Source organism: Serinus canaria, chromosome 6, assembly GCF_022539315.1.
Source record: "Serinus canaria isolate serCan28SL12 chromosome 6, serCan2020, whole genome shotgun sequence".
Lineage (NCBI taxonomy): Eukaryota > Metazoa > Chordata > Aves > Passeriformes > Fringillidae > Serinus > Serinus canaria.
In genome coordinates, this window is record NC_066320.1 from 32,673,205 (window position 1) to 32,696,410 (window position 23,206).

Genomic DNA, 23,206 nt, shown 5'->3' on the forward strand with positions numbered 1-23,206 from the left:
TTGCAGGATTCCAGAGTCCCCAGCTCAGCATCCTTGCAGCAGGTTTAGGGTGGTTGGTGGTCCAGCCTGGCAGCCTCAGTGGCTGTGACTGAGAATTGGATGCTCTGAGATCTTTATCCAGCTCAGGAGTCCTTACAGCAGGTGTGGGGTGGTTGGTGATCCAGCTATAACTTCAGTGGGTTGTGACTGAGAACTGGGTGCTCTGAGATCTGCATCCAGCTCAGCAGCCTTGCAAGCAGGTCAAGGGGTGGTTGGTGGTCCAGCCTGGCAGCCTCAGTGAGTTGTGACTGAGAATTGGATGCTCTGAGATCTTTATCCAGCTCAGGAGTGCTTGCAGCAGGTGTGGGGTGGTTGGTGGTCCAGCCTGGCAGCCTCAGTGAGTTGTGACTGAGAATTGGATGCTCTGAGATCTTTATCCAGCTCAGGAGTGCTTGCAGCAGGTGTGGGGTGGTTGGTGGTCCAGCCTGGCAGCCTCAGTGGCTGTGACTGAGAGTTGGATGCTCTGAGATCTTTATCCAGCTCAGGAGTGCTTGCAGCAGGTGTGGGGTGGTTGGTGGTCCAGCCTGGCAGCCTCAGTGAGTTGTGACTGAGAGTTGGATGCTCTGAGATCTGCATCCAGCTCAGGGACAGGCTGGGTGTTCCCTTTGGAGAGGGGTCTCGGCCTTGGTGGCCTCTTGAGGTTCTCCTTGGGTGCCACCACAGCATTGGTTTGTTGGTTTTGAGGGCTCTGGGGTTGGGTGTGGAATGGCAGGGGTTGTGGCAGGAAAGGGGAGCTCTTGGCAAAGAAAGGAGTTGGGTTTGTGTTGGCTCCTCGAGACCATTCTCCTCCTGTGGCTCTTCTGCCTGCAGAACCACCTGGGATGGGACATGTGTGTCCAGGCTGGGGGGTGGAAACTGCAATCATTGCTCACATCACAGAGTGACAGAGGGGCTTGGGCTGGAAAGATCTGAAAATTCACCCAGCCCCACCCCAGCCATGGCAGGGACACCTCCCACTGCCCCAGGTGCTCCAGCCTGGCCTTGGGCACTGCCAGGGATCCAGGGGCAGCCCCAGCTGCTCTGGGAATTCCATCCCAGCCCCTCCCCACCCTCCCAGGGAACAATTCCTAATTCCCAAAATCCCATCCAGCCCTGCCTCTTCTCAGGCAGAAATACACCTGTTACCAAACAATTTGATTTAATTGATAAGACACCAGGTGAGGCAGACAAGTCTCGCTGTTCTGGTTTATATTCAATTACTCTTGAGTTGTTTTTTTTTCTCCTAGTCTGTTGCTCAGTGCATGCCATACCTTAGGAATTGTTCCTAAGAAGATAAAATGAGTAAAAATCCCTACAAACAGTTAAAATATTAAACATCTGTTTGTATCTTCTGAGCTCTTTCATGTGCTGTGCAGGAGTTCAAGGGGAATGGGGAAGAGCCAGGGTTCCATGAGTGGCTACCCAGAATTTACTGCAGGGGAAAATGCTAATTAGGTTTTTTGTTTAATTTTTAAGCAGTGGAGTGAAAATTAAACCCAAACAACTCCAGCATGGCTGAGGAGGAGGATGAGAGAGTGCCCAAGAGAGGATGGGGATAAAGGGATTAGAGGAACCAAAAGAGTTCTGTAAAATGTTGGAAGGAGCTTATAAATCTCTAATTTTGGTCTAGGTTTCCCCAGTTTATGAACATTTCATGCCTCTGTCTTACTTTAAATCAGTTTGAAAGTTTAATTTTCGCTGAGTTTCAGCTCTGGTGTCACAGAAAATGCTAAAACCAAAGTCACCTCCTCAGGAGTGATTCTCTTCTTGCAGTGTTTGCATCACCTTTAAACTCTTTAATTTTGTTAATTTGTTTTTTTTGGTGTTTTTTTTTTAGGGTGCAGCACTTAAATACTTGCCAGCAATTGTCAATGATGTGAAATTGGTGTTTGATCCAAAGGAACTCAGGTGAGTGGAGTTAATTAAGTGTGGAGTGCTAATTTTATTTTATAAAGATATATATATATATAAATACACACAAATATATAAAATACATTTAGTATATAGATAAGCATAAAAACATTCACTATATATTTCATTTTTACCAGTTACTACTATATATAAAGATACAAAAATATATAAAAATATAGAAATATATACTGAGACAGTGAAATATGGATCACCTGAGAAATTTTATCACTTTCCTTTTATTGCATTTTTTTTTGTCCCTTGCAGGTATTTTTAAGGGTTACACAAAGAGCTCATTTTTAAAAAATAATGTCTAACAAATGCCTGACAAACTTTGCAGTGCAAACCATTAGCAAGAGTTATTAATCAGGCAGCTGCCATCAAAACTCTTAAGCTGGACCACGATGCTTTCCTCTTTCATGTATAGATTTCATGTAAATAATAAAAAAAATAAATAATTCAGTGATTCAGTTGCTGGGTCGATGTCTCAGGAGCTCATAAACATGACAGTGTTGTTAGTAAATAAAAAGGACCATGACAGGGTATTTAAGGAAAAAAAAGTGCAAAAACCAACTAATAACTGATATTTCAGCAGAACTTTTAGCTTAGAGAGAAAAACACAATTTAATTTTTTATGGTGTTGTTACAAACTGAAAAAACCTTTTAAATCTGATTTTACTGCACAAACCCTTCTAAATTTTGTCTGGCTTTATTTTTATGGTCTTGATCTGTCAGAAGGAGGCAAAGAGATAAAACAGGGATAAAATAAATAAAATCCTAGTCTAATGTTCCAGTGGCCTGAGGAACCTGGCATTTACCTTCTGCTGGCCTGGGGACTGTGAAGTGTTTGACATCTACACTTCCCTGGGCTTAGGAAATCCAGATTTGTAGAGTTTCCTGACTAAAGAATAATTTTGGTATGTGACAGCAAAATTCCTGGGAAAAGAGAAAGGAAAATGCAGGACTTGGCCTGTTTTAGCCCAAATATTACATTTTTTTTCTATTGTATTACCAGTCAAAATTACAATAAAACACTGGAAGTATTTAAATTGAGGTTGACTTAAGTCTCAATAGGAAAATCAAAGAACTCAAGATTTTAGGAAGGGGTAGAAAATTAATGAAAAGTCTTGTCAATCTTAGGTGGGAGCTCAGCTGATGAGTGTGATGGTACCTTTTCCTAAAATGTCCTTTTCTGTGTTTTTTTAATTATTCATTATTTTTTGTTGGTAGCTTACAATGTTAATTATCACCTTATTTTTGGCATCCATAATCACAAATGTGCTGATGGATGCACATAATCAGTTTTCCTTCCTGCACATCCAAGTTTTCCTTCCTGGCAAGGAAAACTTGGAACCTAAAATCTTCAATGAAACATGGACAAAGAATCTAAAAGTGAAATAAAAGGGAGGGGACAAAAGAAAAGACATTAAAAATTACAGAAATTTGTTGGAAACTATTCATGATTCTCTGATTTTTGTATTTTTTTTTTTTTAATACCTCAAAAAAAGTTGAGTTTGCTCATCCAAGAGCAGGAAGTTGTGTGTCGGGTTCTTCGTGGATGACTGTGTCCAAGTTGTTTTTCCCTGGATTTTGAATGGGTTTTTGGATGGATTATTTAGTTCTGCTTTTGTTGGATGGATTTTTGCTTTCCCTGTGTGTGCAGCAAGCTCTTCACCGAGTTCATCCTCAACGTGCCCGTCAGCCGCCTGACCATCCAGAAGCTCTACTGCCTGATCGAGATCGTGCACAGCGACCTCTTCACCCAGCACGGTGAGCAGGCACAGCCCAGCTCCCCTCCCTGGCCCTGTCACTGGCCCTGCTGCCACCCCCCTGCAGCCTGGGACACCTTAAGGGGCTTCCACTGGAAGGACAGGATGGAAAGTCAAATCCCATGGTTAGCTGGGAAGGGACCCTAAAGCCAGTGCTGCCCTTGGCTGGGTGGGGACCTGTCCTTGTCACCACTGATAATGGAGGGATTGCTGGGTTTGGGTTTTCTTTTTCCACCTCTGTGGAGGTTGGGATTGAAGGCACTTGAGAGGACAGTTCACATTCAGACTCAGGTGTTTATTATTTGTTATCAGTGTTGCAGTCTCTCAGCAGTGAGTTCTGCAGTGTTTCACCAACAATTAACAAAATGCCCAACTATCTCTTGTTCCAAGGCCTTTTAAGGCCAAACTGTCCAATTAAGAAATGACACCTAAATTATTTTCCCTTTTAACCCAATAACTGATCACTCAGAGTCTGCACTGTGGACTTTTCTGTCCAATTACAAAACACCACCCAAACCCATGGAGAAGAGGGAAGGAGGACCAGCCTCTGCTCTAAAACCTCCATCTTCCCCAAATATATTGCTATATTCTAAAACTACAAACTCTTAAGTTTCCCACCCTGTGATACCTTCTATCCAAACTCCACACCCACAATCCCAGTGCTATCAATCCATTCTGGAAGCTTCTCCATGGCCTCAGGTCTGTGCAGTGTTCTCTTGGGTCAGTGCCTGTGAGCACACAAAACTTAAAATTCTCAGCATCTAGAACTCCAGTAAGGGATGGGACTGTTTTCAGGCTAGGAAGGATTCACTGCTCAGACAAACATCAGTCTCAGGGGCTGTGAGATTTCAGAGGAGCAGGCATTCAGCCATAGCTCAGGAGCAGTCACAAGTTCTTTGCTACGAGGCAATCTAGAACTTTCTAACCCAATGGACAGCTGCCACAGGGTTTATTTTGCTTTTCTGACCTAGCACCTTTACTCACTCCTGCTGCACTCTGGATACTTTTGTCCAATGGGTTTCTGTCTCACAGGCACAGATCTGCTTCTGTTCTAATTCCAAACTCTCAGTTTATTCCCTACAGCCCCACCCTACATCAGAAACCCTTCACCATCCATCAGTGCCGTTTCTCACTCACTTCAGGCATATTCTTACTTACAACTACAGAAATATGAGTTTATGGTTTTTCTGCTTAATATCTGTGTATTGGATTTCTGCATCAATCCAAGCTTCTCCCAAGGCTGCAGATCAAACCCTTCAGTGTCTGTGGGAGTTTCTGTTTTTCCAGTTCTCACAGGCACCTTCCCCTATCCCTGGCTGCTCCAATCCTATCCAGCCTGGCCTTGGGCATGAGGAAAATCACTTCTTTACCATTTCTTACCTGCAGTCTCAATTATGAAAGTGCAAAATTACAAAAAAACCCTTGGGATGTGTTATTTCCAAAGGGCACGGAGCAGCCAGGTGATTGGGCTCTGTTGTAACTTAGTGTTGGGGTTTATCAAAAATCATTAATTGACCTTTTGTGCTTAGTGAAGCTGTGTGTGGGAAATGGAGCTTTGGGGTGTCCTCTGTGCCTTGGAGCTGTTCCTGGCTGAAGGAAAGCAGAAACCTTTCAAAAGGTGCTGTTCATCCCTGCCTTGTTATTTTCTGCTTTCCCATTCATGGGCCAGTGAAAGATGAGCTCAGGCACTTGTCCTACAGATTTCCTCCTTTGAGGTGAAGCACTTGATTCTTTTTCAGGCTGGCTGCAGGTTAAACTGACCCAAACCAAGTGTTTGTGTGCTGTCAGGGCAGGTAATGAGGGAGCAAATAGGCACTGCTTCAGTGGGAAAGGAGATTTGGGAGGATTCTGCTCTCAGATCACAAAAGCTCAGACTGCTGAGTGCTGATAAAACAAATTTTGCTGGTTCCAGTTTAAAAAAATCTTGGTGGATTGGCATTGTGGTGGTTTTATACCACTCTTACAATCTCTGAAAAACAGTTAAGCACCTGTGTCACCATGTGTAGAGATTTGGTAGAAACACCAAGTCCAGACTTGATCTTCACTTCTGAAATGATTTGAAATTATTCAGCCCTGAAATGCTGGATTTTCAAGAAGTGAAAGGAGGAATGCAAGTGGAGTTGCTGGTGTTGGACCCGGGTAAAAAGGTGTCCCCAAGAATAATTCAATGTTTCCTGGCTAGAGCTGTGCTCTAGTCAGTGTTATTCCTTTGCTTCCCTCATTCTCAGCTCACTGTGCAATGATTTTCCCTTCTCCTGGCTGACTTTGGGACAGAAGTCAGTGATATCAGGGATCATCCTTCCTCCCTACTCTCCTTGGGAGGAAGAAATGGAGATAACTCAGCTGAAACAAGGAGCTGAGTGTGAAACACACTCCTGAGAAAGGCTGTGGTGCATTTCCCAAATTAATCTTTGCCCTCCTCATTGAAGCAGTTCCATTTCCAGAGGGAGAGGTGGGAGTTGAGTGTGGCTGGTTTGTTTTGTAAGCCTGACTCCCAAGCTCAGCCCTGCAGGGTGCAGGGAATGGTGCAGTCCAGCATTATTGAGCTGCTGAGAAATTCAAATGGATCTGTGTTAATGGGAGGGTGATTAATCAGGGCCCAGGGCAGGTTTGCTGACAGATCTCTGCTGCTTAATGGCTCTGAGATCTTATCAGGAGGCTCCTCAGCTGGGTTTGCCTGTCACTGCCTGTTAGGAATGTCCTAAATCCAGCAGCCTGTGCTGGGGCTGGGATGGGATTCCAGGACCTGCATGCCCCAAACCACTCTGGGGTTCCCATGGGTGTCTGGGGGGGTTTATTCAGTAAAAAAAGGTGTGGCCTTAAAAGCTTCTCTTGGCATTGGGGTCACAGAATCCCAGACTGGATTGGGGTTGGGTTGGGAGGGACCTTGGATCCCATCCAGTGCCATGGCAGGGACACCTCCCACTGTCCCAGGGAGCTCCAGCCTGGCCTTGGGCACTGCCAGGGATCCAGGGGCAGCCACAGCTGCTCTGGGAATTCCAGCCCAGCCAGGAATTCCTTCCATCAATCCCTGCCCTCTGGCACTGGGAGCCATTCCCTGTGACCTGTCCCTCCATCCTTGTCCCCAGTCCCTCTCCAGCTCTCCTGGAGCCCCTTCAGGCCCTGCCAGGGGCTCTGAGCTCTCCCTGGAGCTGCTCCTCTCCAGGTGAGCACCCCCAGCTCTCCCAGCCTTTCCTCACAGGAATTCCCAGAATGTCCAGGTTGGAATAGACCTTCAAGACCCTGGAGTGCAGCCCCAAGAGCTCAGCCAAGCCCTGGCTCCCAGTGCCACATCCAGGCTTTTATTACAGAGGAGAGGGGCTCCAGCCCTCTGAGCTTCTCACCCTGATCATTCTCTGAGCTTTGGGTCTGAAACCTCAGTTGTGCTGGGAACCTTTCCTAAACATTCAAACTCACTTGAAAACAAACCAAACCTCTATCCACAGCCTTTTGAAAATTTAGATTTTCCTGTCCCTCGCTCTGAGGATTGGAGTTCATGACTGAAATGTTCTTGGCTGCCCCTCCTGCTTCTCACTGATTGAGGAATTTTAAACTGAGAGGGAACACTTCCACATAAGCTGTCAACTAATCCTGGATCCTGCTGCAAAAATGAGATTTTCTTTTCTAAAAGCAATATGCACTACAGGACTGGGGACTTGGGGAAGGCTGGCAAGTGCACAGAGAATTTCATCAGCCTGTTTCTGGTGGAGAAAAAGGCTCTAATTCTGTGCCTGGAGAGGTCAAGGGAGATTTCCTTGTGTCTCCAGAGGAATTAAAATTCAAAATAGATGAATTTGTGAAGCTTGAAGGGTTTGGGGCTGAGAGGGGAGTGTGTGAAGCAGTTTGCTGAAGCATTTTGGTTTAGTGATGTTGTTGAGTGTTGGATGATTCACTGGGAAATCTGGAGAGTTGGGGACCTTGGATCAGAGTTGGAGACTGGTGGTACCCTTAAAAAAAAAGTAATGTAATAGTTAAAATAGTTATAGTTTAATAGTAATATAGTAGTTTAAAATATAGATTTGAAATTTATTTTATTGATATTTATAAACACAGATAGGAACATGTAGTAATTATATCAATAAGTAATGTTTCCATATAGTAGAGGTAAGTGAATGCATAAATACTTTAAATGTATGGAATTGTAAATGAATATATACTTTTCCAGAAGTAAATGAATATATGAATAACATTTATCCCTACCACCATATAATAACATAATATATATAATCTTATTTATAATTTTTACTCCATTATTTAGAAATTAAACCAAAAGGCTTAAATATCATTTTTTCCTGACTATGGAGCAGTTTAATAATAATTTAGTGGATATTTTCAGTGCTGATGGTTGGGAGTTAAATGAAATGTCCTGTCCTTGCAAGGATCAAGGTTTTGGTTTCTGTAAACAGGGATTTATCTGGTTTGTTCTCTGCTGTGGAGCTGTTTGGATTTGCTCTTGCTTTGTTTTCCAAGTGACTTCCAGCTGATTGCCCAGTGAGCTGTGGAGCTGCTGGAGTTCCAAAGAGAAAACCCAGGGATTTTTCCATGAGGAATTGGAGCCTGTTGAATATGAGTAGACAACACCCAGCATTTAGAGGAGTTCTTATTGTTCAGTCATGGCTCAACTCACAGGCTCTGGGGTAGAAACAAAGTTACTGAGCACAGGTTAAATCCTTTTGGCCACTTGAACTAAATGAACCATAAAATAAATGGATTTATCAGTGTCCCAGGAAGTGAAATGTTTTTATTGACACAAATTTATGGTGTGTATTCACCTTCAGCAGAGCTCCTGTGTTCATTGAAGGCTCTCCTTGGGTGCTGCTAATTGGTAATTCCTGCTGAGCATCCTTTGGTGCAGATGGATCTTTGATTCTCTCCTGTTAAATCACCCTGGGCTGGCCTTGCTGTGGAGCAGATGTGGAATTAGCATTGTCTGTGATCCCTGTGCAGCAGGTCCTGAGCTGCCTTGGGAGCAGGGGCTGATGTTCTGGGCCATGAAGGTTCTCGTTAATCTGGGCTGGGGGGTGTTGGTGGCAGGCAGGTGATGAGGGTTCCCCTTTCCTCCTCTGAGCTTCCAGGTGATCAGTGCAGCAGCTCAGAGTTCTTCAAGGCTGTTTCTAGCAAAGATGCACTGAGAATCTCATCTTCATGGAGGGGGTGTCACCACAGCCCTGGGCTGGCTGGAACATCACAGAGCCATGGGATGGTTTGGGTTGGAAGGATCCTAAAGCTCATCCCATCCCCCCCCAGCCATGGCAGGGACACCTCCCACTGCTCCAGCCTGGCCTTGGGCACTGCCAGGGATCCAGGGGCAGCCCCAGCTGCTCTGGGCACCCTCCCAGCCAGGAATTCCTGCCCATATCCCATCCATCCCTGCCCTCTGCCAGTGGGAGCCATTCCCTGGGTCCTTCACTCAACATTCCCTCCTGGCAGGAGTTGTGCAGAGCCAGAAGTTCCCCCTGAGCCTCCTTTTCTCCTGGCTGAGCCCCCCAGCTCCCTCAGCTGCTCCTGCTCACCCTTGGGATGATTTTGTGGAGTTCCCAGCCTGTTTTGGTTCCCCCCATGTTTCTCAGCAGCCCCAGGTGGGAGCTGAGGAGCCCTGGCAGTCCCCCCGAGGGAAAGGAGTGTTCTGTGCTGGCTGTGTCACTGCAGGCCAAGCACTGGGACAAATAATCAGCTTTCCCTGTCTCAGAAATGCATTTTGAGTGCTTCCCCCATTGATCAGAGCAGCTCCAGCCCTGCAGTGGCACTCAGAGGTGACTCAGATATTAAACTGATCTTTGCCCCCTCCCTGCCAGTGGGGCTCAGCAGGGCTGTGGAACATCCTCAGCCCTTTAATTAGGGACCTTTTAAGTTATTAAAGGCTGATTCACCTCCCAGGCTCTGCAAAGACATGTTCTGTGCCTTTCCTGGAGTGCTCAGCAGCTGGGCTTTGGGGTTCCTCCCCTCCCCTGCATTTGGGGACAGTTCACATTGCCCCTCTGCCCTGGGGGGTCTTGCTTCACCTGCTGTTTCCTTTCCTAGTCCAAAATTCAGGGAGCAACAAATCCTGAGGTTCCCCAAATGCAGAGGCACAAGGCTGTGATCACAGAGCATCTCTGGGGCAGATCTGCAGAACCAAGCTGTTCCCTGGGCTGACATTTATATGGATAATTAGTAATTAATTTTGACTTGGTGATTCCCTCTATGTAGGAGCAGTCTTGGGTGCTTGAGCAAGGAGGGGCATTTTTTATTTTTGTACTAGCAGCAAAAATTTTTTATTTTTGTACTGGGGCAGTTCAGAGGCAGAAGTTTTTAAGGTGAGGTGAGGCTTTGGTTAAAAAGCTGGAAGTTAATTTATTTTTCCTGATATTTTTTTGTGTCTTATGTAAGCACTGAAGCCCATCAGCCTGGAGGCCCTGAAAGCTGTGTTTGTAACCTCGTGTTTTGTGTGCAGACTGCAGGGAAATCTTGCTGCCAACAATGACAGACCAGCTCAAGTATCACTTGGAGAGACAAGAAGATTTGGAGGCTTGCTGCCAGTTGCTGAGTAACATCCTGGAAGTGCTCTACAAGAAAGACGTGGTGAGTGTGGGCAGGCTCTGTGATGAGTAACACTTCACAGAAATTGTTTTAGTGAAGTGAGTTAAGCAGGTAACTCCTGAAGGTTTAGATTTTTGGTTTTCTTTTTTAATAACCTCCCAAGCAGCCTTTTCTAGCTCTCAGTTCTCCAGTGATGAGGATGTTTGTTGGGTGCCATCTCACACGTCACATCCAGCACAGCACTTGTTTCTGAGGCACATCCAGTGCAGCTTTTCTGGTTAGACAGTGGAGAAATAAATGTCCTTAGGAGTTAAACCTTCCTCATTTCCTGTGCCTGGCCTCTTCCAGGTGGAAAATGTTGTGTTTTGGTGCTTTTTCTTTTCTCCCATGGGCATTTTGGGAGATTTGAGTTGTATTGTTGCTGACACAGTTCCCAGACATGCAGCATGTGTAATATCCCTTTTTTTTTTGTTTTTTTTGCATAATAGTCTCTTTTTTGCTTTCTCTTGACCTCAACAAACATACAAATATTGGTGCTTTGCCAGAGAGCTGCAGTGATTTGATGCTCTGCTGAAATTTGGGCTGCTGCTGCTGCCTGAGCCTTCAGTGCTGTGTAGAATCATGCACTAATTCAGCTGGAAAGGACCTCAGGGGTCAGCTACTCACATCCTCTCTGGCATCTCATTTCATTGGGGTTTTTTTGGGTTTTGCTCTGATTTTGTTTGTTTTTGGAAGTAGCTCTGTGTGGCTGCCTCAGAGCTGGGGCTGTTTTACAGGAGGAATTTGGTTCTGGCAGCTTGGCTGCTCCTGTCTCTCTTTGTTGGCTGCTTTTCTCTCCCTGGTGGGGGCTCCCCTGCACCCCACCCTCTCCCAGGCTGATCCTGGCAGCAGGACCAGCTCCTGGGTGAGTTTGTGCTGCTGGTGAATTGTCCTTCAAATACACAAATCTATTTTTCATCTATAAAGTAGAAGATGGGAGCAAAGCTCATCTGTTCCTTTCTCCTTTTGGTGTTTTTGGCTTTGTTTTTTGCCCATCATTCCATGTGAGGTTTCTGGATTTGTCCTTAAAATCTGCTTGGAATAAATATTTCATTTTAACTCTTTCAAAAGTAGTGGTAGATTGCTTCTAATGTTGACTGAAATTGGCAGTTCCTTAATGAAGGTTTTGCTTTGCTTTTCTCTTCCTTTTAATTGAGCTGTTGCAGAGCAGCCCCCCCTCCCTGGGTCTGGTAATGCCAGTGGGGGTTTGATGTTGGAAGAGTGACTTGGGGGAGGAAAATTCATGGGTAACTAAATGTCATACCCTGACATTGTAACAGCACATTTTAATTTATCAGAAACATGTATTGCCAAAATACCACTTGGTTAAACCCCTTGTGATCAACAGCAAGTGATGTTTTATTTAAATTCCACCAGACAGGTGGGTTGAAAGGCAGCACACGTGGTCCAGTTGTGCTGCTGTCTGTTGTTTGTAGCTATCCCTGATTTATTCCTTGTCCTCAGGGCCCCACACAACGCCATGTCCAGATCATCATGGAGAACCTGCTGAGGACAGTGAACAGAACTGTGATTTCCATGGGACGGGACTCAGAGCTCATTGTGAGTAAACTCAAACTCGGTCACATCTCCCTGAACCTGCCTGTAATAGGATTGCAGTCCCAGGTGACCCAAAGCAATCAAAACCTCCTCTCTCTGTGCTCAGGAAGCTGGAAAGCACTGCCTGGTAATTTTGCTGTGGTTGACACAGGGGAAGAGCAAAAAAAAATGAAAGCTTGAAAAATCTCTGTGAGCAGGTGATTAGCCAGGATTGATATCTGTGTACACCAAATGATGGAGTATTGGTAATTAGCCAGCTGGGAAGTGTGGAAATGAGACTTGGCTGTTGTTACTGCTTTACAAGCATTTACTTGTCTTTTTGACTGAAACTGAGATAACCAAGGTGAGTGCTCAAATGACTGAAGAACAGAGCCCAAAATTATGTTTAGAGGAAGGACTGATGCAAGCCACCCTGTTGACTTAACACTGTGATTTTAAAGCCTTACACTTGAATTTTTCCACTGTTAATTAATGAATATTGGACTAAATGTTGAAAAAATAATGAGGCTTGTTGCTATCTGAGATGGGGACAGATCTGTGTGGTTTTGGGGGCCTCTTTGTGTGGTTTTGGGGCCCTCTCTGTGTGTTTGCCTTTCTCTTGTATTCTTTTAGCTGTCTGCAGCTGGCAGCTGATCCCTCCAGGGACCTGGTCGAAGTGAGCCAGGTTTGTGCTGTGTCTGAGCCACTTGTCCCTCAGTTCTGCATCAATTTGGGTCAGTCTGGCTCAGTGCACTGATTTCTTACCATGGGGTTAATTGTTAGTCAGACAGATGAGCCCATCAGCAGCTTGGTGTTCTGATCTCCTCTTTCCTTCCCAGTTGAAATTCTCCCTGTAATGGCACACTGTGATATTTGACTTTTGCACACAGTGATTTTTGACACAGGGCTCTGTGTCCTCAGCACCTTTTCCTGACCTGCTGCTGCCCATCTCCTTGGCATTTGGGGGTGCTTGTGTTGGTAAATCTTCTGCAGTTTCACTTTGTCTTTGGTGCATCACCCACTGGCTCAGTTTTGGTCTCCCATGTGTGTCACTTGGGCTTTTATGGTAAGGAAGGGATAATGGATCTCCAGATCCATTGCTGGAGCAAGAAGTCTCAGAATCCCCAGGATGGTTTGGGTTGGAAGGACCTTAAAGCTCATTTTGTTCCACTCCTGCCATGGGCAGGGACAGTTCCACTCTCCCAGGCTGCTCCAAGCCCTGTCCAGCCTGGCTTTGGGCACTTCCAGGGATGGGAATCCACAGCCTCTGTGGGGAAATGGCTCCAAGCAAAACATTCCTACAGAATATTCCAGGGCTGGGATGCAGCAGTGCAAGGAAATTGAAAGGCTTGTGTGTTATTTAAACTTCCTCAGTTTCAGGCTGAATGAGAGTTAATTATTGTTTTGATGAAGGTGGTGCAGGTGATATTTAAAAACGTTAATTATGCCTTTTGCAGTTAGCAGAGTAGATCTGAAAACTTTTGTGTGTGTGTGTGAACTCGGAGCAGGGATATTAAAGATGTGCATTGTGCTCCCTCATGCACAGCCTCCAGAATCAGCTAATGAACACTGAGATTTTATGCTGTTTTTAATGAGTACTTACTCCTACCTTACAATGCAGCTTTGCTGAGGAGATTCCCCTGTTAAATAACCAGCCACAACTCATTTTTGTGGTGTCAGCAAAGTAGGAGCAGGAAAATTAATAATAATAATAATAATAATTTGGAAGCACAGCCTGACCTCTCTCACATCAGATTTGGGTTGAAATGATGCAGTGACTTTTCCTTTTTTAGTTTTACCTGTAGCAGAGAATTACCCATACAGGGTGACTGGAAGGAAGGAATTTGAAATATTTGACAGAGTTAAAGTAATGATAATTTCTTTAAAAGAATTAAAATACAGGACAGAACCCATCTTTTATTCTATAAATATAACTGTGTTGGTGTCCTAAAGCTGGCATGTTTTCTCCCTGGAAAAATACTCAGTGACACCATCTCCATCCAAAACCTGATGTTGCATAATGCAGTTTATGAGCAGTGGAGGAATGTCAAGGATTTCAGTGCTCAAGTGAGAAGTTTTAATTTCAGGATGAGCCTTTTCTGCAGCACTGAACTGGAAGGATTCTCCAATAGTCTCCTTTGGCTTTGCACATTTGGTTTTCATTTTTTCCTCCTTAAATGTGAGTTCCTTGATAAAATCAAAAGCAAGTTTTGTCCTATACCTTCAAAAGAGAATTACCTTGAAATAAGAAGCCAATTGCAAGGAGAAGAACCAGATATGAAGTGAAGTATAAATGATAAGTTTAAAATCTGGTTTGACAATAATTGTGTTAGCAAAAGAATTTTTAATCCTCGTTGGCTTGGACTGTTTTTCCCTCCCAAGTCTTAGTGGTGGTTTTTAGTTGATCCATTTTCTGAGCAGAAGATTCTAATATTATTAATATTTATTTTATATAATGATTCTGTTGTTAGTACAGGATGCAGCCTGAGGGTGCTGAGCTGTCCTGCTGCTCCTGCTTTAGGGTAATTTTGCTCTGCTTTGAGCTGCTGCTGCTCCTGGCCCAGGGAGAAATCACCTGGAAATAAAACCACAAAACCTTTCTGACTGAAGAGCACATTGCCTGAAGAAAAAGTGAATTGAGCAAACTTCCTTGAGCCTTTGGAAGGGTGGTTTTAAACCTTCTCTTCTCTTTCCTGGTGGCTTTTGGACAACGTTGGGTTCCATGTGAGGCAGCACCTCGGCCTCCTGCAGTAAATCAGGACAGAGCAGCTCCAGAATGATCCATGGCTGCTCCTCCTCCTCCTCCTCCTGACAGCAGCTTGGGCTGTGCCTCATTTCCAGAGGAAACCAAGCTCTGTCATTTCTGAAGGGAAATCTCCTGGCCTGGAGGAGGATTGGGTTGGAATGAGATGGTCTCTGAGGTCCCTTCCAACCCAAAGCATTCCATGTTCCCCTGGTGTTAACTTCCAAGAGTGTGTCCATAGGGAGAGTGGCTCTGGGAACAGCTGAAGGTGTTTGGGGAGCAAAGGCAGTGACTCCTGACTCCTGTCACCAGGGAAAAGGGGTGATTTTGGGGCTGTGAGAGGGAAGCACTGGACAGGACTTTGGGGTGTTGCTGATGAGTGGAATCTTCTCCACTTTGCTGCTCTCCCCTCTGTGCTTTGGGGTGAGGGTGAGGTGACCCCAGAGCAGAAATGATGCAGGAGCCAGCAGAAGGAGAAAAAGGGAATCTGTGGGATCTGTCTGAGGCTCTGGAAGGAGATTGAGAAGGGGAATCTCTGTGGGGTGCAGGTGACACCTGGCACAAGGAGAGTGACGAGGGTTGTGTAGAGCAGAGTGGCACTGATGGGGAGCTCTGCATCATCAATCAATCAATCAATCAATCAGTCAATCAATCCCCATGGTGGATTGTCCATCTCTCAGCACTCCCAGGCTGCAGGCCTCTCCAGAAGGATGGAAATACAGGTGCAAGCCTGAAATCAGAGTTACTGATGGTCACAGGGGGCTCTGGGGCTGCAGTTTGTTATTCAGGAGTGGAATCTGGGTGTAAATTACCTTCCTGTGCCTTAAAATCTGCCCAGGTCAGGCTTCTTGCATTCCAAAACTGGGGGGAAAACCTCATTTTCTTCACCAGACTTCTTCCATGTAAAAATACTTTGCTTTATTGAGTCACATGTTTTCTTCTCTTTCAAAATCATTTGAAATTCCATATTGCAAGCTAATTTCACTGAAACTGAAGTGGTGTTTGGATGGAGGCCATGATTTTATTCCATCACTAATACTGAGCTTTTTTCCTGTTGTCAAACCATCCCTGTTGCATTCCCTACCAACATTTATGGGAACGAGCTGCACTCACCTAAACAAATGGACACATTTGTAGCACTCCAGTTGTTTTAATGAACCACTGATGGCTTGTATGGAATATTAAAAATCTTCATGCAGGTCCCTTTCGTTCTCCCAGACAAAATGGTGTTGGTGCAGTTGGATTTTTGGTGGCAGTCTGGTTCAATTCCAGCTCAATTCCAGCAGCAATATATAATACGTGGTAATACACAGGTCCTGGTATAATTTAACAGCTGACTTGGTTGGGAAGTTGATGAAAAATTGCTCTATTTGATTGGAAAAAGTGATTTAACCTTTGAAACATCGAGTGAAATCAAAGGCATGAACAGTGGTTTTGCATTTTAGGCAAGAAAAAGCAAACACTTTGTACCCATGGTAGGATTTTTCAGTTTTAATCTTGGTTTTTGTTTTACTTTATCCTGGTTTTTTTTAAGTATTTTTACAGTTATTTTTGTCTTTCATCTTTAAGAAACCAAGTGCTACTCACAGGAATAGTGTTTTCCTCCTAGTTCTAAACCAAAGAATGCAACTGTTGCTGTGTGGAAATTAAAAGGACTCAGCAAAGAGCAAGGGATATAAAATCACTGCAGTATTTATTGGCTAAAAAGTATTTTGAAGCAGGAGATGGGAGAAGTGCAGCTAGAAAATCAGTGTGTGAAGTGCAGGGGACTGCCAGTGAATCCAGCAAAGCCACATTGAAGATAAAAATGCATTTTCCTCATTAGAACCTCCAAGATCTTCTACATGAGGGTGAAAATAGCTCTGTCACATTGAACTAAAAGCTCTAAAGAATTAGGTTGGGTTTTTTTTCTCTCTTGGTGTCTATCTAACCTGAGCCTGAGTGATTCTAAAGGCAATACAATTATGATACATTTTACACACTTGCAAAAACATTTTATTACAAAGTACATCGGAGGGTACCAGAGAACACCAGATGTCAGTTGGAAGCAAGACTCTATGGTGATGTCAGCTTTCCCCAGGTTTAAAAAAATGTAAAAAATTAAAAATTTGCAACTTCTTAAGAAAATAGCCTGGACATGTACAGAACACGCCGTGAGAACTTTCCCTTTGAGCTCTTTGTTTCTCCACTTGGAGTTTCCTCCCTCTTTTCCCCCGGTTCCAGGAGCTCTGGATCACTCAGGGTCCCTGCACACACAAAGCTACTGAGGATTTGGGAGTTGATTGCCATGGAGAGATGCTTGGTTTAATTTCTTTCAAAAACCCCAAACACTAGGCCTGTTAGCATGGAGGAGTGCATTAGTTATTAATGTTTTTTAAATAATGAATACTGCTGTATTTCCCTTTTTCTGCCCATTTTTGAGATTCCTTTCTGCTTTAAAAAAAAAGTTTGGTTTTTTTTTTTTTTTTGTTTGGAAATATTTGGGTTTCTAAGCTATGTCGTGTGAGCTGTCTTGTAAACAGTTCTATATTTTAGTTAAAAACAATATAAAATACATGAAATTTGGGGTTTTTTTCCACATGAAACAATGGCACTTCCTTGTGTACAGGATCACCTTCCTAATCCTTCAACTCCCACCAGAGGATTTCAGGATTTGCTTCTGTGCAAGAGCTCGTAGCCCTCTTGAAGGTTTACTGCAAATATTGAGCTGGCCATAGGCATCTTCTGCATTTCCTTTCCTGTTTTAATTTGCTTTTCTTGCTCTTTGAGGGGAAAAAAAAATTAAGTTCTTTTTCTCCAGTTTCCTCTCAGGAGTCAATTGGATGCTGAGCTAAGAGGAGAAACAGTGTAAAAGAAAAACACTTCCCCAAATTTTTAGTCTGTGTAAATTAATGATCACAGTCCTTGCACCTAAAGGCTGAAGAATTTGTACTTTCCTGCTGCTACAGGGGATGCAATTTCAAACCCAGTTTGTCACATGACACTCAAATGATCTGAAATCCTTAGGGAAAAATCCCAAACCAAAACAAAAGACAAGATTCCCACTCCCTGGCCACTTCCAGCATGAGGAATTTTTCCACCAATGTCATTTTAGATGCAAGTTTAATGGCAGTAGCAAATAAAGGAAAAGTTGCAGTTTATAAGTCAGAGCAAAATTTTAAGTGCCTTTTCAAAAAAAAAAAAACAAGCCAAATTAGGAAAAATCTGATTCACATCTCTCTCCTAAGTGTTTCAATTACTGAATACAATTAATAGATTGAGATATAAATTATAATAAGCTGGGAAACCCATCTGAGCAGCTTAATAAATAAATAAATAGCATTTCCAATTTCAGCTCCTTCCAAGCAGTGCTGCAGCCTGGACATCTCCTGGTGCCTTCTGCAGCAGTGGAGAGGTTTTCCAAAGGCTCTTAGAAAAAACCACTAACCCATGGCCAAGGCCAGCAGTCCGGATGGGGATGGGTCTGTTTTGGGGCTGGGTTTTGTTCTGTGTGGCTGAGACCTTTCCAAGGTGACACTGAGGGCTTGGCCATGCCCTGGACCCTTGTCAGCTGCAGGTGCTTAAAGGCTGGGCCTGATTTTTGGGAGGTTTCTGGCCACTGCCCTGCTGGGGCTGAGCAGCAGAGCGGTTCTTCTGGTGGTGAGGACACAGCTAAACCAGAGATGAGGTTGAAATGTGAGAGCTTGGTTGGAGTTTACATCGCATGAAGGCAGAGAATACACCACAGTCACGTCTCGGAGATCGGCGCGGCCGCCGGGCCGCGGGAAAAATTGTGCTTTGTCCAGGAATTCTGTGCTGAAAACTGCACTCCCCGATCAACATGGAGCTGTAAAACTCAACACCACTGCAAACATAAGGCTTGCTGTTGTTTTTCCCCCTCGTTGCTGTCCAGAGACAACAACCCAAACCCCCAGAAGGCTTCCACCATTCCTGGGGGAGCAGATGCCAGCCTACGCTTGAACGGGTCGGAGCGCTTTCGGATCTGAGGAGGGGAGGGAAACAGTTTTACTTCCCATCTTTGTCCAAATTTCCATTCAGGTTTTCCATCCCACGTTGGCAAACTGCAGGTAGGAGTGGGCAGGGGGTTCCCAAGCCCGTGCTGCTGGGCGTGAGTCCGTCGCTACAAAGGGACGCGCGGTGAGAGCTGCACGCTGCCCCTGGCCACGCTCCTTCCACCAAGATCCCTTCAGAGCTGATGGATACAACTCCAGAGATTTGTCAAAGAAGGCCTTGAACTCCACACCTCATGGACTTGGGTTAAAGGAACCAGAGTTTCCATCTTCCGTGCTTTTTTGATTCAGTTTTGGATTTTTGCTTGGGAGTAGAGGAGTAGCTCTCCTGAGAATAAGGCAAAGGTGCAACCTGAGTTTCCTCAATAGGATGAAGTTTTCTCAAAACTGGCTGTAGTTTATCTTCTTGCTGTTTAAAATCCAATTCCACGCTAGAAATGGGAAGAGAAAAACACTCATTAATTATGATGATAAAAAAATTAATTAACCCAATGTCTAAGTGCTTAATTTATGGAAGTCAGTAAATAACTTCTTGCATGAAAATGGAAAGGGGAAGTTCAAAAAGGGACAAATTACAGGAGAAAAATAGGAATGGGATTGTTCAGGAGGGTTAAGGGGGGTCCTGAGGATTATGGTGGAGGTGCTGAGAAGTTACTGGACACAAGAAATCCAACTTTTTTTTGGTGGAGAAATGATTTTTGACGGCTTCCAGGTTCAATTCTCCCTTCTGGAGGTCAGGGTGGCAGCCAGGCACCTGCATCCTTGTTCTTTGGGGAAAGCTGAGAGCTTGGCCAAAAGCAAGGAGGCTGTCCTAGAAATTCTTTACCTCAGCTGTTCCTTGCCACTTTTACTGTGGAGAAGATTAATTTCATCCAGTTCCTGTTGTATTTATAGTCTCAAATACATGTGTGGAATAAATAGATCAATTAAAAAACAGTTCTCCTTTATAGTGCATCCTTGCCTTCAGAAAACAGACTGAAACTGTAAATCCCTGTCCTGAATTCCAAACACTGCTGGCTACAAAATCCTTCCAGCAAGAAGAACCACAGTTGAGATGAAATTCCAGCCCTTACTTGAGCTTTGTGCTGCAGAGCATTTTGAGACCACCTGATAAACCAAAGGAACCAGAGCAGAAAATGGAGCAGAAATCCTGTCTGATGGTGGAAACTGAATTTTGGCCCCTCAGGACTACCCAGAACTTGGTGCTTTTGGTTGGGTTTGTGCAGCAGCCTCTGCCCATGCTCTGCACTGAGGCTGTTCCTGTCTGGTGTAGAATATTTGGGGCCAGAAGGGGCCTTTGGAGGATTCCTGTTGCAATGGGGCCTCTGGATATCAGAGGATGAATTTAAAAGGGTGAAATTTTGGGAATTTAGACACCTGGATTAATTTATTTCTTCCCTGTCCCCCTCCACTGCTGAGCTGTCTTGGGCTTTGCACTGGCTGCTTTTATCATTGTCTAAATATGAAGTTATCACTCCTGAGCTTGAGTTCACTTTTAATTAGGACTAAAAATGTTTTCTGAGATGTTTCTGCCATTGCTTGTTTGGAGTGAACCACTGGAGAAGTGAGATCTGCTTCCCCAGGTCTGATCCATAAAGAGATTACTTTAAACTTCAATTTAAGCCCTGATTTAGGAGAGCAGGGATGTGGCACAGAACACCTGCAGCCATTTCCAGGGAATTCTCCAGCAGAACCATTAGGGTTGGAAAAGACCTCCAGGATTTCCAGGGGGAGATTTGGGTGGACTTCACCTTCCATGGGCTTTGTCAGCTGAGCACAGGATGTCACCAAATACCATCTGCTGATTTAGGTGGGGTTTATTTTCCTCTTAGGAATCCAAGATGCTGAGAGAAGGACAAGGAGAATTTTGTGCTTTGTATTATTTTTAAGAGCTGGTGATTCTGACTGCAGGGACTCTGGTGGAAGTAGAGTCCACAGGAGCAGGAAGGGCAGGTCCAGGAAAAGAGAATTACAGAATAAAACAGGCTGGGAAGCTTCCAGTCCACCTGGGTTTGGGGTTTCTCCACACTTTGTGCATTCCAATGCAATTCCTTCTTAACAGCAAAATTTTACTGCACTGTAAAAATTGAACTTTTACTGCCATATACAGAATTTTTATGTAAATACTTCAGTGATTAAATTGACTTTGTCCTGGCAATACCCCAAATTAATCTTCTTTTCTGTCTTTAAAAATGCCCCAGAAAGGGGTGCTGGAAATGTGTGAGGTCTTTTTACATCTGGCTGTGCCTAATTTCGTGTTTGGTTTAAATGTAAATTCATTTTTAGCAAAAGTTTTGGTATTTCAGTGATTTGGATAAACTTTTCAATAGCAGAGAGGAGAAATACAATAGGTAACAATTCCAACAGAGTATTTTATCCCATTGCTGTGTTTATAATGAATAAAAAGCCTCTCCAAATTAAAGATAATTTAAAAAAATTTCAGCTCAGTGCTGGAAGTATGGAATGGTGAATTTTCAGGAGGCAGAAGCACATTCCAAGTCAACTGATTAATATCCCTCCTTGTTAATGGAAAAACAATGTTGTCTTCACTGCTAACACGTTCTGTGTGCTGTGTGGCTGGCAAAAAAGAATTGGTTAGAGAAGTTCAGCATGAATTTAGTGGTGAGATGTGGATATCAGCTCATTGGGAGTGTCCCAGCACAGGAATTCTGTCAGTGAGACAGAGAAAACCTTGGAATGAGGGAGATGCTTCTCTAAGAGCTCTTTAAATCTCATTTAAAGTGCAGCATTTAGCATGTGTTGTATCTGGGTTTTTTTCTCAGTATCAAGTTTGGTTTTTTTTGATAAAATAAAAAGGCCTTTCAGCTCTGGCATTGCCAGAGTTCATTTTTACTCCTTTCAAACATTATTCTTGCAAGGAGGCTCTTAAGAGCTGCTGAAAATTGCTGTAAAAAAGAAGAAATTGTTATAAAACCCCCTTGCTGAAGAGAGTAATTTTTTATATAATCAATTTCTATTAAAGATAGACCTCAAGAGGGAAAAAAAGCATCTTAGTTCTGGTCCATCTGACAAGCCCCATGCTATTGCTGCTGCAGCTCAGATCAGCTTTCAGCTCTTCACATCCAAGGGAAATATTTTGCTTCTAAAGGGTATAAAGAGGCTGAAGGAAAAACATTTGTGTTATGTCAGCATTTAGAACTGTAAATTTTGCAGAATAATTGATTGGTGTTTATCAGCATCAATTTATCCAGCATTGGAGGTGTTTTAATGGGATTGTTCCATCAGGCAAATTATTTGATTGCAAAGGTAGCCTTTAATTTATCCCTGTTTGTGCTGCAGAATTAAGAGAAAAACCTGATTTAAAAAAATTTCACATATCTTTCTCTGTTATCTAGAGCTGCCATTAGTTTTGCTCTTTAATTTTATATCAGTTATATGAAATGCTACTAATCATGATCAATGACAGATTCCCAGAAAGGTTTGGGTTGGAAAGGACCTTCAGGATCATCCAATTCCAACCTTCCACTATCCCAGGTTGCTCCAAACCCTGTCCAGCCTTGCCTTGGCCACTTCCAGAGGTTAAATTCAGCAATTATTCCATATTTGTAGGACTTCTTGATGTTTTTGTTATTGAGCTGTGTTCCTGAGCTTGATTGTGTCACCTGTCACAGCTCTGCCAATCCTGTTTTGCTCAGTGCTATTTCTGTCCCCTCAGCATCTCCAGGTGTCCTCTCTCCAAGTGACCTTTTCCTGAAATATCCTCCTGCCATGTGCCTCTTTTCACTTTCAAACTTGCATTTTGTCCCTTAAGCCTGCCCATAATAGTTCCATTAATTTAATTATCCAGGACTCTCCTGTTCTCCTGGCATGACACACCAAGGTGGGAATGATTTGCCTCAGAAGCATTTTTCCTTTAATGATAGGATGATATTTTTCACTAGACTGACAATTCTGAGCAAACCCTACAGAAACATGAGATGAATTTTAAATATTATTTAATAGCACAAACCTTGGCCTGCCACACCTGGTCAGGACATCCTGAAGCTTCACTTCCCTCCATGTTGTTAAACATGGTTCAATTTGGAGCACTGACTCAGAGTTCTTCCATCTTTAATGCCTCTCCCTAATTCTTCCTCCAAACAGAGGGCCTGTTTTTATCACCAATTACAAGCAGTAAAATTCTATTTGTGATAAATATTTCTGTGGTTTTTTCCCCAGAATCACTACAGACTCACAAGGTTTGCAACCAAAACTTCCATTTTGGGGCAGTTGTCTCTATCAGTGTTGTCCTCCCCAGGAAAACTGGGCCAAATAAAATCAACTGGCAGCCCTTGGATGATTTTATTTTGGCACCACCCTCACAGGGAAGGATTTTTTCCCAGTATCCCATCCATCCCTGCCCTCTGGCAGTGGGAGCCATTCCCTGGGTCCTGTCCCTCCATGCCTTGTCCCAAGTCTCTTTCCAGCTCTCCTGGAGCCTCTTTAGGGGACCTGAGGTGAGATGAGATGAATTTTCTGCTTTTGCCTTTCTGTATTTGACAGTATATTAATGAGTTTACTTTTACATGCAGGCAGCAGAGAACCTTTTCTAATTTAGTTGAGCTGTATGAGGGATTGAGAGCAGAACTGGAGGAGTGAGAACCATTGGGATTAAACATATGGACTGTGGGAGGGTTTGGAGCAAGCAGCTCTGAGATATGGAT

At 43.9% G+C, this 23,206-nt stretch overlaps 2 protein-coding genes across 3 annotated transcripts in view; one reads left to right on the top strand and one right to left on the bottom strand.

Annotated features, from left to right (window-relative positions):
* DOCK1 (dedicator of cytokinesis 1) overlaps positions 1–23,206 on the top strand; it is a 271,299-nt gene that overhangs the window by 73,669 nt on the left and 174,424 nt on the right. For both annotated transcript variants that reach the window (XM_050976529.1, XM_050976530.1), the window contains exons 24-27: positions 1,856–1,926; positions 3,590–3,696; positions 10,129–10,256; positions 11,718–11,813. In XM_050976529.1, coding sequence (XP_050832486.1) covers positions 1,856–1,926; positions 3,590–3,696; positions 10,129–10,256; positions 11,718–11,813 — 402 coding nt within the window. The remainder of the gene's footprint in view (positions 1–1,855; positions 1,927–3,589; positions 3,697–10,128; positions 10,257–11,717; positions 11,814–23,206) is intronic.
* Positions 16,974–23,206, bottom strand: part of INSYN2A (inhibitory synaptic factor 2A) — a 40,461-nt gene continuing 34,228 nt past the window's right edge. Inside the window, exon 4 of the mRNA XM_009087100.4 lies at positions 16,974–18,973. Within this exon, the coding sequence (XP_009085348.1) occupies positions 18,790–18,973 (184 nt within the window). The 3' untranslated portion in view covers positions 16,974–18,789. The remainder of the gene's footprint in view (positions 18,974–23,206) is intronic.